The sequence below is a fragment of the Macaca nemestrina genome, chromosome 20 (assembly GCF_043159975.1).
Source record: "Macaca nemestrina isolate mMacNem1 chromosome 20, mMacNem.hap1, whole genome shotgun sequence".
In the NCBI taxonomy this organism is placed as follows: Eukaryota; Metazoa; Chordata; class Mammalia; order Primates; family Cercopithecidae; genus Macaca; species Macaca nemestrina.
The window spans coordinates 1,172,572-1,186,485 of NC_092144.1; the positions used below are offsets into that span (position 1 = coordinate 1,172,572).

A 13,914-nucleotide genomic window follows, 5' to 3' on the forward strand; every position below is an offset into this window, starting at 1 on the left:
CAAGACACACACATAGCGCAGTGGGCCGCTGTCAACAGACAGTTTATTCTATATACAAACACAATTTTGTACACTGCAATTAAATAGAATGGAATGAGCGCTCCTCCGCATTCCTCTCCGAGTAACTGGTTTGGCCCCCGGCCCACTCCACCCCGAGTGGGGCTGGCCCACAGCCCTGGCTGCTGATGTTGGCACCTGCACCCCACGTCCCTATGCCCGAGGCACAAGCTCTACTCTCCTGGGAAGCCCAGGCCTGGTGCACACGCGGGGAGGGCCGGGCCATGGAGAAGGCACTGCAGGGAGCACCAGGCAGAGCCGGGCTGAGGCCGGAAGGGACAGCGCTAGGGTCCAAGGCCCCGATCCATCCCGGCCTCTCCTCCACACCTCCGCTTTGCTCAGAGACCTGCACCATGGGACCCCACTCCATCCTCAAGACGGTTCATTACAGACCTTTCACTAAGCCCCCTCCAGAACCTTCCACGGAACCCCACCCCCTCTCTTTGCTGGCCAGCTCAAACAGCTCACTATCGGGTACAAGCCTCGGGCACAACCTCACACCACGGGGAGGGAAGCCCGCCTTCCGGGCAAACCCCATGACACCCTGAAAGCCCCCAACACAGGCTGGGCAGTCCCAGAGGAAGGAGGTGGCGACTCCCCAGCCCCCACAGGCTCCAGAAGGTCAGGCCCAGCCAGCAGGGGTCAGAGGCGGCTCAGCTGTGCGGCTCAGGACCCAGCCTCCAAGGGCACCTCTGTTGGGGCCATGGAGGCCGGGCTAGGCCCGCCCACTGCAGCTGCCAGGGGAGTTGTGTCGGAAGCTGCGGAGTCACTCGTGGGGACACTGTCCTGAGGGGCGTTAGGGAGGCCCCCAGCAGGGACCAGTGGGCTGGCTGGACGCCGCTCCAGGAGGGAGGCGCTCAGGCCAGACAGGAAGGAGGCGTCTGTGATGATGGCAGCGGTCTCTGCCATCCAGCCCAGGTCACCACCAGCAGCTGCTGCCACTGAGGCTGCTGCGGCCACCAGGGAGCTGGGCGCCGTGGCCACAGGCCCGGGACTCCCTCCGGCACCAGGCGAGACGGGGCCCAGGGCGGGGGGCTGGCTGGCAGAGTCCGGGGCGGTAGCCGGGGCGCCCGAGTTGTTGTTCATGTCATCGGGCAGCACCGTGGGGGTCCCAGGGCCCAGTGGTGGTGCCTGCAGCAGCATCTCCTGGATGCGGACCTGCTGCAGGATGGCGGGCAGCTCGTAGTGGTGGAAGAAGTAGATCATGGAATGCTGCGGGAGGGCGGGCGGGAGTCAGGACGGGCCGCCCCTGCTCCGCCCAGCCACTGCTCCCAGAGGGCAGCCCACCCCGCAGGGCTTCTTCCCAGGACCATCCGCTGCCTCTGCCCGCCTGGGCCCACCCTGCAGGGCTTCTTCCCGGGCTGCGGCCTCTCCCGCTTGGAAAGGCACGGCTGGCCCGCCCCCTGCTTGCCGCCTGGGCCTCACCTGGATGAAGAGCCAGGAGGTGACCAGGGCCAGGCTGCTGTACTGCCCATTGAAGCGGTAGTGGTAGGCATAGAAGGCGAAGTGGTAGAGATAGAAGAACCTGCGGGGCGGGGTGTGAGGGCGTCGGGGCTGCCCCGCCCCACCGCAGGTCCCACCCGGCCAGGCCACGCCCCTGGGGTTCCCCCCCCCCCCGTCCCCTGCTCCAACACCCCTCCCTCTATCAGCCCCCGACCCCTGCCCACCAGCACCCTCTCCATCCTGCCCCCGCGCCGCGCTCACCGCAGCCAGTGCCGCTTGCTGGTGCTGGTGTGGCAGCAGATGGCATCGTACTGGTCCGCGAGCCACACGATGAGGATGATGTAGAAGGCGGTGGTGGTGTCGTTGAAGAACTCGGACATGATGGCCTCCATCCCTGCGGGGAGAGGCGGCGCCGATTGGAGCGGGCGGGGTGGGGTGCGGCGCAGGGCGGGGGAGGCCGGGTGGGGTCCTCACCGACGAGGGCCAGGATGACGGTCAGCAGGGGCGCTGCGGGGAAGGCGATGGCCATGTTCATCTCCAGCATCTGCAGCAGGTCCACTGCGGGCACAGGGCGGCAGGCGCCCGGTGAGGGCCTGGAGGACGCCCGCCCCGCCCCGCGCCGGCGGGCCACTCACCGATGAAGACGAAGATCTGGTGGTGCGAGTACCGCAGCAGCATGGACACGCTCAGCGTCTGCAGGGGGCGCGCGGGAGGGGCTGTGAGGGGCTGCTTGGCTCCCGCCCCGCCAGCGCCCGCGCCCGCCCCGAGGCACTCACGAAGATGACCATGATGACGAAGGCGGCCAGGTAGGACGTGCGCGCCATCCACATGCTCACGAAGCGGTAGTGCTCGCCGGACACCACGTTCCGCAGGAAGCCTGCAGCGGAGAGGGCCGTGAGCGCCGGCCGCAACCTGCGCCTCGCAACCTCCGCCCAGGGCGTGCCTCACCCTTGTTCTCCTCGTTCTCCGCCAGGCCCTTCACGCTGGACATGAGGATGTCGTCGTAGCCCAGAAACTCATCCAGCAGCAGGCGGCTGAAGCGGTCCCCAAAGCACTGGTCCCGCGTGGGGTCTGCGGGCGGGTGGATCAGGGAGCCGGGAGCCCTGCCCCAGCTGGTTCCATCGCTGAGGCCCCACCTGCCTCCCGGCCCTGCCCGTTCTTAGGAAACCGCTCAGGAACCCAGCCGTGGGAAGCGCGCCTGGGGTGGCGCAGACCCCCGTGCTTCCTGCACAGCCCCCAGCCCCGCACCTGCAGGAGGAGACCCCAGGGAGGAGGAGAGGCTCCGCCATGGAGCTCCCCCAGCCCAGCAGCTCAGACTCACCCAGGGTGACCACCATGACAGGGATACTCAGACGCTGGCGGGTGGCCGGCGACAGGCGCAGGAAGCCATACTCCAGCGAGTACTCCACGATGTATTCGTCCTGTGGCCACACTGCGGGGCAGAACCAGGGGCAGGTCAATGCCCCCCGCCCCATCCCCCACCACTGCCTCCAGGCGAGGCAGGTGTTGAGGGGCAGAGGGTGAGACCTGCTGAGTCCTGGGCCCCCGGTGGGTGCTGGGAGGACCCGACATGGACACTCGGGATGGTGCCCACCCACACTGGTGTCCCGCCCTGTGTGCTTCAGAGGCTGCCCAGGCTGCTCCCGTGGCCCCTGTCCCTGGCTGGGGCTGGCTGGGTGCAGGGCTGCCCCTCTGCCCTGGAGGCCTGTCAGCACACCCCCAACACTTCAGAGGCCGCGGCCCTCTGGATAGACCGCCTGCTGCTGCCAGATGGGCAGGGGCAGGGGCTTCCCTGAGCACAGCCAGCCGGAACTCCGAGCTCACAGCCAAAGGGGCCCATCCCCTCCAAGTTGCCGTTCACAAGAGGGTCCCAGAGAGGATGAGCTGAGCCAGTTACCCCAGGCCCTAGGGTGTCCCCACAGCCTCGTATGCTGACAGATGGGGAAGTCGAGGCACGGAGCTGCCCTGAATGGTCCAGGGCATGTGGCCAGCAGGCTGGGGATGTTCGGAGGGACCCCACCTGCGCCCCGGCACCCAATGGCTGGGGCAGCCCTGTGAGGCAGCACACCTTTGGTGGGTGGCCTACCTTTGGTGGGCGTCTCGGGGAAGGGGAACTCCTGGCTGTCATTCAGGGCCTCTGTGCTACTCGGCGGCTTGAACACCTTGGGCTCGATGTCCAGCTCAAACTGTGGGCGACCAGGGACCAGGGCGTCAGCAGCGCCAGCCCAGGCTGTGAGGACCTGGCCTGAGGATGCAGTCCTGCTGACAGGAAGAGGCTGGGTGCCTCAGCCTCTGCCCCATCACCGACCAGGCCAGGGTGGACTGCACGTGCCTCTGCCTCAGCCGGGATCCCACCTCAACACCAAGCCTGCCCTGCTGGAGGCCATCTCCAAGCGTGGGTCTGAGTCCTGAAGCTGGGGAAGGGCCAGCCACAGACAGTGGGCCCCATGGAGGGGTCTATTATGCTCTGGCCAAACGCTCAAACTCTTGGGGTTGGCTTTGTGGGAATAGGTGGGACCCCAAACCCTGACTGCTGAAGCAAAAAGATCTCCCACCAGGCCGTGGGGCCCAACACAGCCACCTGGTCCCACCAGTGCCCGAGGCCACCACAAGCTGACCAGGCACCCAGCACCTCTGCAGGCATCGGGGGACCTCAGCACGGTGAGGATGGGCCCAGAGCTCTCACCTCCCAGCCCCCAGGCCCCTCAGCTATTCCTGCCCACCGCACCCCCAGGCCCAGCCAATCCCCTCCCGGGACAGCTGGACTCTTGAAGGCTGGAGTCTGCCCAGCCCAGGCCTCCAGCAGGGAGACAGGTGGAGGGTTTGGCTTCAGAGCCCCCAGGCCACCAAAAGCCATGGCAGGCCTGTCTGCATGCCAGGTCCCTGAAAGTCAAGAACCCCAACATCCTGTCTGTGTCAGGAACTGCCCCTTCAGCCACGAGCATTTATGGGGCACCGGCCTCTGCCGCGGCTGAGCCCAGTCCTGGCTCACCTTGATGGAGCTGTTCCCAAACATCTCCATGGTCAGCTCCTCCTCCTCCTCGTCTTCCACGTCCAGGCTACTGCCTGGCTCCATGGCCAGGCCCGGGAAGCTCCCGGAGCCTCCGCCGTCACAGAACTGCAGGAAGACGGGCGCGCGGCTCGAGTTGTGCCGCACCTCCACACGCAGGATGCCCTCGCGAGGCCACTTGTCACGCACATGCTCCAGGCAGTTGATGGGCGAGCGGGAGAAGACGATATGGATGTAGGCCAGGACGAAGAGCACAAACAGGGCCTGGGGGACGGCCGGCAGTCAGTGGGCTGCCCCAGGACCCGCTGCAGCCGACACCTGAGGTCCTACATGGTGGGGCGCGCTAGGCTGCCCAGGACAGGGGAAAGGAAGGAACCCCCAGAAGCCGAATTGGGCTCTGAGGACCCTGGGTCCCTCCCACACTGACCGCACCTGGCCAACCCCTCACGCAGCCCAAGTGACTGAGGATCCCGGGGACACCCCACTCCAACCCTGGAAGGGCTCTACCACCTGTGGCCTGGCTCTGACAGGCCCCCAGGGCTTAGGCAAGGCCTGTGACTGCCCCGCACCTCCTCAGGGGTGAGCCGGATGAAGCCAGCAGCCTGGGGCCCTCTCAGATGTGCACAGGACCCCCCCGAACCAAGGAAGAGACGAGGCTGGACTCAGACCCACCAAGTGGAGCACACCAGGCCTCTCTGCCAGCCAACAGCTCCCGCCCTGCAAGGAGCAGCCTGAGTGCTGCCGCCACCCAGGGGCCACCAGCTGGGCCCACTGCCTACGAAAGACCGGCACAGGCCTCCACAGCCCATCCTGCTGCTTCCTGCCTCACCTTCCACTGTGTCCCCAGCACTCCCCTGATCTCACCAGCTAAAAATAGCTTCTCTCACCTGACGGGGCGCCCTGTGCACCCCTCCCAGGCCTGGCGGGGCCAGCCGCAGCTGCTGGGGAGACAGTGGCCCTCCACGGCAGGGCCAGGCTGTCGTGCCCCCCAAGGCACAGTCTATGAACTGGGGTGGCAGCAGCTCTCACCTGGGGGCTCCTGCCCAGGGGATGCTGGGGACATCTGTGGTTGTCACAACTAGGGGAGCTCCCGGCATGGAGTGGATGAGGCAAGGGATGCTGCTCAGCACCCAGCAGTGCCAAGGACGGCCCCACCCCAACGTCCACAGGGCCTGGGGAGCCCACGCCCCAGCATGCTGCAGGCACAACTCAGAGGGGGCCCTCTAGGGGCAGTTCAGGGCAGCCCCTCTTCCACCTGCCCACCTCATCATCTGGCAGCTTGGCTGCCCACTGTACCTCCCAACCTGAGGTCTAGGCATCACCCCCCGAACCTGGTGAGGGTCACGTCCACCTGCTGCCCCGATCTGGGAAACTGAGGACCCAGCTGGGCCAAGGGGGTGCCCACGGCCGCATGGAACCCCAGACTCTCAGGGAAAAATTGACCAGACTCAAAACCACAAGCCAGAGAGGCCTGCAGCACAGGACCCCTCCCTGACCTGCTGGCAGGTGCACCGAGGCCCGGGGCGCAGTGAGCCACCTGTGGCCGCAGAGCCATGGGCAAGACCAGCAGGAGCCTCAACTCTTCCCACAGGGAGCTGGGCCTCCTCTCCAGAGCCCTCTGCAGACCCAGCAAAGCAACCCACTGCTGGCCCGGCCGCAGTGCTGTGACCTGAGGGAGGCCCTGAGTCTGAGCATAGATGAAGCCCTGGGTCCAGCCGCACCTGCAGCTGGGCTCGCCCCATCACACTCGCCAGGTCCAGGAGCTGGAGAACCCCTGGGCTGATCTGAACTGCATTTCCAGTCCTTACAGCCAAAGGAGTGCAGGGGATGGAAATTCGCACAGCACTGAGATTGAAGCAGAAACAGGCGACAGCAGAACCCTGACCACTACGAATTCAGGTCCCCGCCCACAGATGCCGAAGCTACAAATGGGTGGTGGGCGGGAGGAGGGGGCAGGGCCCTCTGCTGGGGAGGGTTCCCCTGTGTCCTGGGGGAGGCAGGGAGGGCAGTATGAACGGTGGGCAGCCCTGGAGCCTGAGATGCCTTCAAAGCCTAGGACTTCCCCCATATGGCATCTGGGGACAGGAGCCACAGAGGCTGGGCCCAGTGGTGGGTCACGGTCAGAGACGCTGACCCAGCAGTCCCTCGGCTCAGCACCCTCAGGAGAGAGGGGCCGGCCAGGCCCACAGTGGATGCGCTGGTGGCCATGCTCAGCCTTCCAGGCCCAGACGTCCAGCAGGAGCTGTGCCCAGGACAGCTATGGACCCTGTGCCAAGATGTTCCAAAAAGTGCTGACACACAGTGGGCCGAGGTCGGGGCTGCCCAACGCTTCCCAAGGGACGCACAGCTGTTACCATCCCTGGTTTATAGATGAGGAACTGACGCAGAGTTCCTGACAGACCTGGACCTGCTGAGGTCACATGGCCAGGAGGGAGGGGCCGGGGCAGTGCCAGGCTGCATACTTAAGGCCCCACAGAGAAGAGCAGCGCCTGGGGTCGCCCTGAGGAAGGGTGTGAGTGACCTGTCCTATGAAGACAGCAGACATGATGAGAGGATGCCAGTGTCTTCACACAATGTGCACACACTCCAGTGGAAGACGCCAAGTCCCCCAGATGCTATGACTCAGATGTCACTGTCTCTGCCCCATCAGGTGCTCCGTGCTGACCGGGCTCAGGAACCCCCAGCCCGGGCCCACCACGGTCCTTCTTCCCTGACAGCCTGACCAGGAATCTGCTCCACTGGACGAGGCCTGCTCCCACCAAAGCCTCAGCTCCTCCACAATCTCCCACCACAAAACAAGGAGCAGGCACCGCCCAGCCAGACATAGGCTCATCTTGAGTCCCGGGTCCTCCTCCCCAAGACCTGTCATCAGCCACCTTGCAGCAGACACCTCACCTGGCCCGGCCTGGCACCACACGCCCAGGCAGCCTCGTCCACACCCACAGCAGCCCTCCCCAGGGATCTCAACTGCAAATGCTCCCACGGGCCCCTGGCCACCCTCCGCCCGCAGCCTGGCTCAGCCACTGGCACGTCTTGGGTGGTACAGACCCCACACTCCATGGCCCTGTCCCTGACTCCAGCTCCCCAGCAGCTGCCCACCTGCTCCAGCCCCAGCGCCTTCCCACACGCCCTCCAGCTGCCTAGACAGCCTGCCCCGTCCCACTGGCTGTGGCAGGAGGCCCTGCCCACCCCCGACAGGAGTCACCCCACCCCTATGGCCCTTTCTTCCTCCGGGTCAGCCCACACACCGCTGCACCCACAGGAGCTCCTCCCCCAGCCCGGGGCTGTGCTCACCACACCAGGAAGCTTCCTGGATGTTCTGGCCACGGCTCCCAGGGCACCCGAACACTCAGCCACCCGGTGGGCCTCTCCCTTCCTGTCTCCCCACAGACCTGGAGGGCCAGGAGCAGCCTGCTCCCTCTCTGGGTATTTGAGCGACCCACAGACTGACAGACAAGCCTGCAGAGCCACACTCTCCTCCTCAGGTGGGGCACAGAGCCCTCAGCCCCGGCCAGGAAACGCTACCTGGGGCTCCCCTTTGTCCACCTGGGGTGCTTCCGGCCTCCAGGCCACGGGGTCCTCTCCTTCTACCGCAGCCTCACAAAGTGGCCTCAATGTGACAGGTCCCCCATTCCGAGCACGGCCCCTGGGGTCTCATATACCTTGTCTTTCATCCTCACAACGACCCCACCAGAGGAGCCCCGTTACTCCCCGTGGCTAGGGGTGGGCCCTTGCCCATGTCCAGTGCGCTGAGTCGAGACCCCCTTCACCCTGTGGGCATCCACTCAGTGGTCACCTGGGTCCGGAGCCCAACTGCACAGGTGCGGGCACCCAGTGACAGCACCCGAGGATGGACGGTATCTGCCACACTGGCTTCGGGGACATGAAGGCCAGCAGAGGTGGGTGCTGAGGCTGGAGGGAGGTCTCCCCAGGGCCTCTGGAACACAGGCCCCTGCCGCCTCTTCTCTCCCCAGCACCTGGTACTGCCTGGCATTTCCTAAAACCACCCAGGCAAGGGTGAGGGGCTGAGGGGCCTCGTGCTGGCTCAGGGCTGGGAGCTCCTGGCATTTCGTGAAGCCACCCAGGCATGGGGGAGGGCCGGGGGGCTCCATGCCAGCTCAGGGCTGGGAGCTCAGCAGCACAGGGGCCACAGAATGAAGAAACCTTGAAGGGACCGCACCAGGGAGGACCTGGCTCTCTGCAGGGAGAGCCCCGGAAGCCGGGTGGGCAGGAAGCAGAAGAGCCTTCTGGAATTCAAGGCAGCCTCTGAGAGCCAGTCCTAGCCTGCACTTTGCAGATAAGTAAAAGTGAAGGCGGCAAGGTCAGATTCTGAACCACCAGATTACCTGGTGGAGAATTCACAACGAACCGATTTCCCCACCCAGGCCGGGCACGGGGGCTCACACCTGTAATCCCAGCATTTCTGGAGGCCAAGGTGGGCGGGTCGCCTGAAATCAGTTTTGAGACCAGCCTGGCCAACATGGCAAAACCCATGTCTACCAAAAATACAAAAAAAGTAGCTGGTTGTGGTGGCAGGCGCCTGTAGTCCCAGCTACTCGGGAGGCTGAGGCAGAAGAATTGCTGGAACCCAGGAGGTGGAGGTTGCAGTGAGCCGAGATTGAGCCACTGCATTCCAGCCTGGGCGACAGAGCAAGACTCCATCTCAAAAAAAAAAAAAAAAAAAAAAATTAACCACCCAGAGATCTCGCAGCCCAGAGCCCCCTGCTGAGAGAGGAGGGATGGGGGGCACTAAGAACCTCCCCAGAATCTCCACCCTCCACAGGAGAGGGGGGACCTCCAGCTCTGGCCCAGCCCCATCTGACCACCTGTGAGTGGTACCTGCCTGGAGATAGAGTTGGGTAGGCTTGATCCCTTTCCAAACTGGGACGTGGTGGGACGGAAGCCCAGGCAACAGGGATGCACCTCCCAGGGAGGCTGAGCTCTGTCAGGGGCACCTGGCCCGGCACCCAGCACACATCCTCCACAAAGCTAAGGACAGAGTGGCTCCATCCTGGACCCAGGCTACTCCATGGAAGGAAAACCCACGTCCACAGACCAGCCTCCGTCCACAGTTTCAGGTCCCGTCTGTGGACCCCAGAGCAGGGAAAGGCCGCCTGCCCGAGTAACCCTTCACAGTCCTGCTCAGATGCCCAGAGGCAACCACGCCACTCTGGGGGGCTGCAGGGAGGAAGACGGTGGGAAGGATGACGGGCTGAGCTCTGGCCTGGGGAGGCCACAGATCTGGAGGCTAAGGGGCCTCCCTTGAGGCGGCGGTAGGCTGGGACCCACACGCAGGTCTGCAGGACGGCCAAGCTCCAGCTCCACCTGCTGAGCCCAAAAGAGCAGCCGGCTCCTGACCAACAGGCCTGGCCCGCCAGCGTCAGCCCCCTCTCTGCAGACTAGCTCCAAAAAGCTCACGGCGCAAGTTCAGCACCCCCCAAGCCCCAGCACTGCGGTGTTCTGATGCAAAACAAAAACGGCCATGTCTCCATTTCCCCAGGTGGTCCAGGACCCCGGCCAACTTGTTTTCTGAGGGGCTGCACCTGCTGCTGAGCCCCTCCTGTCACCCAAGACAGACTCCTTCTCAGAGGGACTCAGGCCAGTCCTGCACGGCTGAGACCTCTGTGCCATCTGAGAAGGGCAGGAGGGGGACAGAGGCCAAGACGCAGAGGTCGGTGCCTCATACAGGAGGCACGGGAGACAGACCTGAACTCCTGGGTCAGGAAGGGGGTGGGGACCAAGCGGAGGAGGCCGGGGATGGGCTGGAACGCTGCTGCCGGTGACTTTGCCTCTAACCCTAGGGAGGTGACCTCAGCTAAGTCACATTCCCCTGAGGCTCAGGAGAGGGGAACGAGGTGGGGGCAGGTGGAAGCCGACAAGGAGGGAGAGAGACCCACCAGGAGGAAGAGTGGGGAGTGGACTTCCAGGGCTGGGGCTGGTCCAAGGGAGCCCTGGGTCAGACTGGGTTCTGGGCCAGCACACGGGGAGTGGAAAGAGGCCTCGGGACTGAGGGTCACAGGCGGTAGAGTCAGGGGTCAAAGGGCGGGAGGTGCTCCGTCGCAGGCCAGGACCGGGCTCCAAGCCTGGGTAGATAGGGACCGGGGAAAGGCGGTCGCCGGGGACAGGATGGTCCCTGGAGGGGGCTGAGATGGAGGTTTCCAGAGAACAGCGGCTTCTAGTGCAGTGGCAACCGGCCCTCCCGGGTGTACGTCCCCGGGCGGGATGGGGTCACGAGACGGTGTCCCTGGCCAATCCCAGGGTCAGAGGTCGCGAGGGAGGACCCTAACCGGTAGGGTCGGATCTAGGCCTGGGGGTGCAGGGTGGCGCTCGGTGTCCCCAGCGAGGCCAGGGGCCGCAGTCGCAGGTCGCAGACATGGGGGTCAGGCCGGGCGCTGGGGTCAAGGGTCGGGGGTCGGCGCCGCGGTCACCTTGAGCAACACGAAGAACTCGAAGAGACGGCGGAAGGCGGGCGGGAAGAGCCGCGAATAGGTGACAGCCATCTTGAAGAACAGCGCGTGGAACAGCCGGTCGCGCACGTTGATGAGGGGGTTGGGGTTGAGGTTGGGGGTGCGAGGCCCGCGCGCAGGGGCCGGGCCGCCGCCGCCGCCGTTGGGCCCGGGCCCCGGAGCTCCGGGCGCCGCGTGCTCCGACATGCCGCCCAGCGTCGCGCCCTAACGGCCCGCAGGTGTCCGAGGGCGCCTCCCGGCCGCCATCGGCCGCCCTTACCGCCGCCGCGCTCCTTACGGCCGCCCGGCCGCTGCCGCCATCTTCCGCCTCCTCGTCCTGCTGCGGCCCTGCTGACGCTAGCGAGTCGCCAAGCCGGGCAAGAGCGGCCCCCCTGCGCCTGCAGGGAACGCTGGGATACCAGCGGCCGCCCGGGGAAGCTTCCTCCCCGCCCTGGCCTGCGCCAGGGGGCGAGGCTACATCCGGCCCACCTCTTTTGCATATTGCACCCACAATCCACCGCGTCTAGGAGGCCAGTATAAGACGGTAAAATTTTGATAAGATATGGGATTTTGCGTGACGGAAGACACTCAAAGTAAGTGCAAGCAGAGAATTTATTTGGCAATATACAACTTTAGGAAGTTATGCTAAGCATAAGACTGACCATAAGTTCTCCTAACTGTAAGGTAATTAGTTTGAAGGCCTTTAAATAGCCGTAGCTGGAACGTTCGAGTCGTGCTCGCTTCGGCAGCACATATACTAAAATTGGAACGATACAGAGAAGATTAGCATGGCCCCTGCGCAAGGATGACACGCAAATTCGTGAAGCGTTCCATATTTTTGCTTATAGTCCGCAGCTGGTCAGCTCGTTTTGCTTCCCTTCCCCGGACTCCCCGATGTCCATCTCCCCTGGCACCAGAGGTTGGCGATAGGACAATCTGGCCGTCCCCACTCAAGCACCCGCCCCTGTAGCCCTCGGGCAACAGTAAGTAAATGCTCTTCAGGGGCACGTATTGAGTCCCTCCTGCCTACATAAGAGGATACTATGGTTTCTGTTTTTGGGGTTTTTTTGTTTGAGACGGATTCTCGCTCCGTCACCCAGGCTGGAGTGCAGAAGCGCGATCTCGGCTCTCTGCAACCTCCGCCTCCCGGGTTCAAGCGATTCTCCTGCCTCAGCCTCCCAAGTAGCTGGGATTACAGGCATGCGCCACCGCGCCCAGCTCATTTTGTATTTTTGGTAGAGACTGGGTTGCTCCATGTTGGTGAGGCTGGTCTCGAACTCCCAACCTTAGGTGATCTGCCCGCCTCAGCCTCCCAAAGTGCTGGGATTACAGGAATGAGCCACAACGCCCGGTCTAGACAGGGTTTTTTGTAGATCCATGTTGCCTATGGTCTGAACTCTTGAGCTCAAGCAATCTGCCAGCGTCAGCCTCCCAAAGTGCTGGGATTACAGGTGTGACCCACCAAGCCCACCCAAAAAAAAGTTTTGGTTTTTGTTTGTTTTGACACAGAGTCTCACTGCCGCCCAGGCTGGAGTGCAGTGGCGTGATCTTGGCTCACTGCAACCTCCGCCTCTTGGGTTCAAGCAATTCTCGGCCTCAGCCTCCTGAATAGCTGGGATTACGGGCGCCCGCCACCACGCCCAGCTAATTGTTTTATATTTTTAGTAGAGACAGGGTTTCACCATCTTGGCCAGGTTGGTATTGAACTCCTGACCTCGTGATCCACCTGCCTCGGCCTCCCAAAGTGCTGGGGTTACAGTCGTGAGCCACCCCACCTGGCAGAGAAGGGGTTTCACTGTGTTAGCCAGGATGGTCTCGATCTGCTGACCTCGTGATCCGCCTGTCTCGGCCTCCCAAAGTGCTAGGATTACAGGCGTGAGCCATGGCGCCTGACCTGTTAATTTTTATTTTTTAGAGACAAGGTCTCACTCAGTCACCCAAGCTGGAGTGTAGGGATATGATCATGGCTCACTGCAGCCTCCACCTCCTGGGCTCAAGCAATCCTCCCACCTCAGCCTCCCAAGTAGCTGGGATTACAGGCATGCATCATCATTCTCAGCTAATTTTTTAAAACATTTTTTGAGGTCAGGAGATCAAGAACATCCTGGATAACAGGGTGAAACCCCGTCTCTACTAAAACATTGTAAAAAATTAGCTGGGCGTGGTGGCAGGCGCCTGTACTCGGGAGTCTACTCGGGAGGCTGAGGCAGGAGAATGGCGTGAACCTGGGAGGCAGAGCTTGTAGTTGAGCCGAGATCGTGCCACTGCACTCCAGCCTGGGTGACAGAGAGAGAGACTCTGTCTCAATAAAATAAAATAAATAAAATAAAATAAAATAATGTATTTGCTTCCCTGATGGCACCAGCCACACTTCCAGTGCTCGGCGGCCCCGTGGCCAGTGGCTACAGTAGTAGACAGTGCCACATTACAAATTTCCTTTGTCTCAAAATAACAGAAATGGTCAGCACTAATCTAAAATGAGATTCGTCGGCTAGGTGCAGTGGCTCACGCCTGTAATCGCAGCACTTTGGGAGGCTGAGGCGGGTGGATCACCTGAGGTCAGGGGTTTGAGACCAGCCTGGCCAACATGGCCAAATCCCATTTCTACTAAAAATAAAAGAAAATAAAATGTGTCAAATTCCTACTCATGCTTCAAAACCCCATCTCCCTTGCCTCCTCTTACATGCAGCTTTCCTTGATTCCTCCAACAGAGCCCCAACTCTCCCTCCATGTTCCTCCAGCCCCAAGCCTCTCATTCTGTCCTGTACTTGCTCATATAGCGAAACAGGGTGTGGGGGTCCGCTTGTGCCGGCTCATACAGGGAATCCGGGTTGGGGGTCAGCCTGTGCCAGCTCTGTCTTCCTGGGCATGGGTTGGGCCAGAGCTAAGGTCTCCTGAGAGCCGGCACTGCCTGACAGGAGACTGTACCAGAAACTTTTTTTTTTTTTTTTTTTTTCT

The 13,914-nt window shown here is 63.0% G+C and overlaps 1 protein-coding gene and 1 non-coding gene across 3 annotated transcripts; one reads left to right on the forward strand and one right to left on the reverse strand.

The window, feature by feature from the left end:
* Positions 1–24: 24 nt before the first annotated feature.
* LOC105486354 (transmembrane protein 259) lies at positions 25–11,291 on the reverse strand. 2 transcript variants are annotated; one of them, XM_011749210.2, is made up of 11 exons: positions 10,939–11,291; positions 4,493–4,774; positions 3,587–3,686; positions 2,822–2,932; positions 2,449–2,571; positions 2,277–2,377; positions 2,136–2,193; positions 1,975–2,058; positions 1,762–1,894; positions 1,483–1,582; positions 25–1,269 (listed from the first exon to the last, which is right to left on the reverse strand). In XM_011749210.2, exons 1-11 carry the CDS (start codon positions 11,161–11,163, stop codon positions 724–726), a joined length of 1,863 nt encoding a protein of 620 aa, XP_011747512.1. In that variant the 5' UTR covers positions 11,164–11,291; the 3' UTR covers positions 25–723. The 2 variants fall into 2 exon arrangements, with proteins under 2 accessions (XP_011747512.1, XP_011747520.1); XM_011749218.2 differs by having other exon boundaries at positions 1,975–2,007; positions 10,939–11,218.
* A 398-nt stretch (positions 11,292–11,689) lies between these two features.
* On the forward strand, positions 11,690–11,796 carry LOC112427620 (U6 spliceosomal RNA). The gene has a single exon (XR_003019316.1). It is a non-coding gene; the product is annotated as a U6 spliceosomal RNA (small nuclear RNA).
* The last annotated feature ends 2,118 nt before the right edge of the window (positions 11,797–13,914 follow it).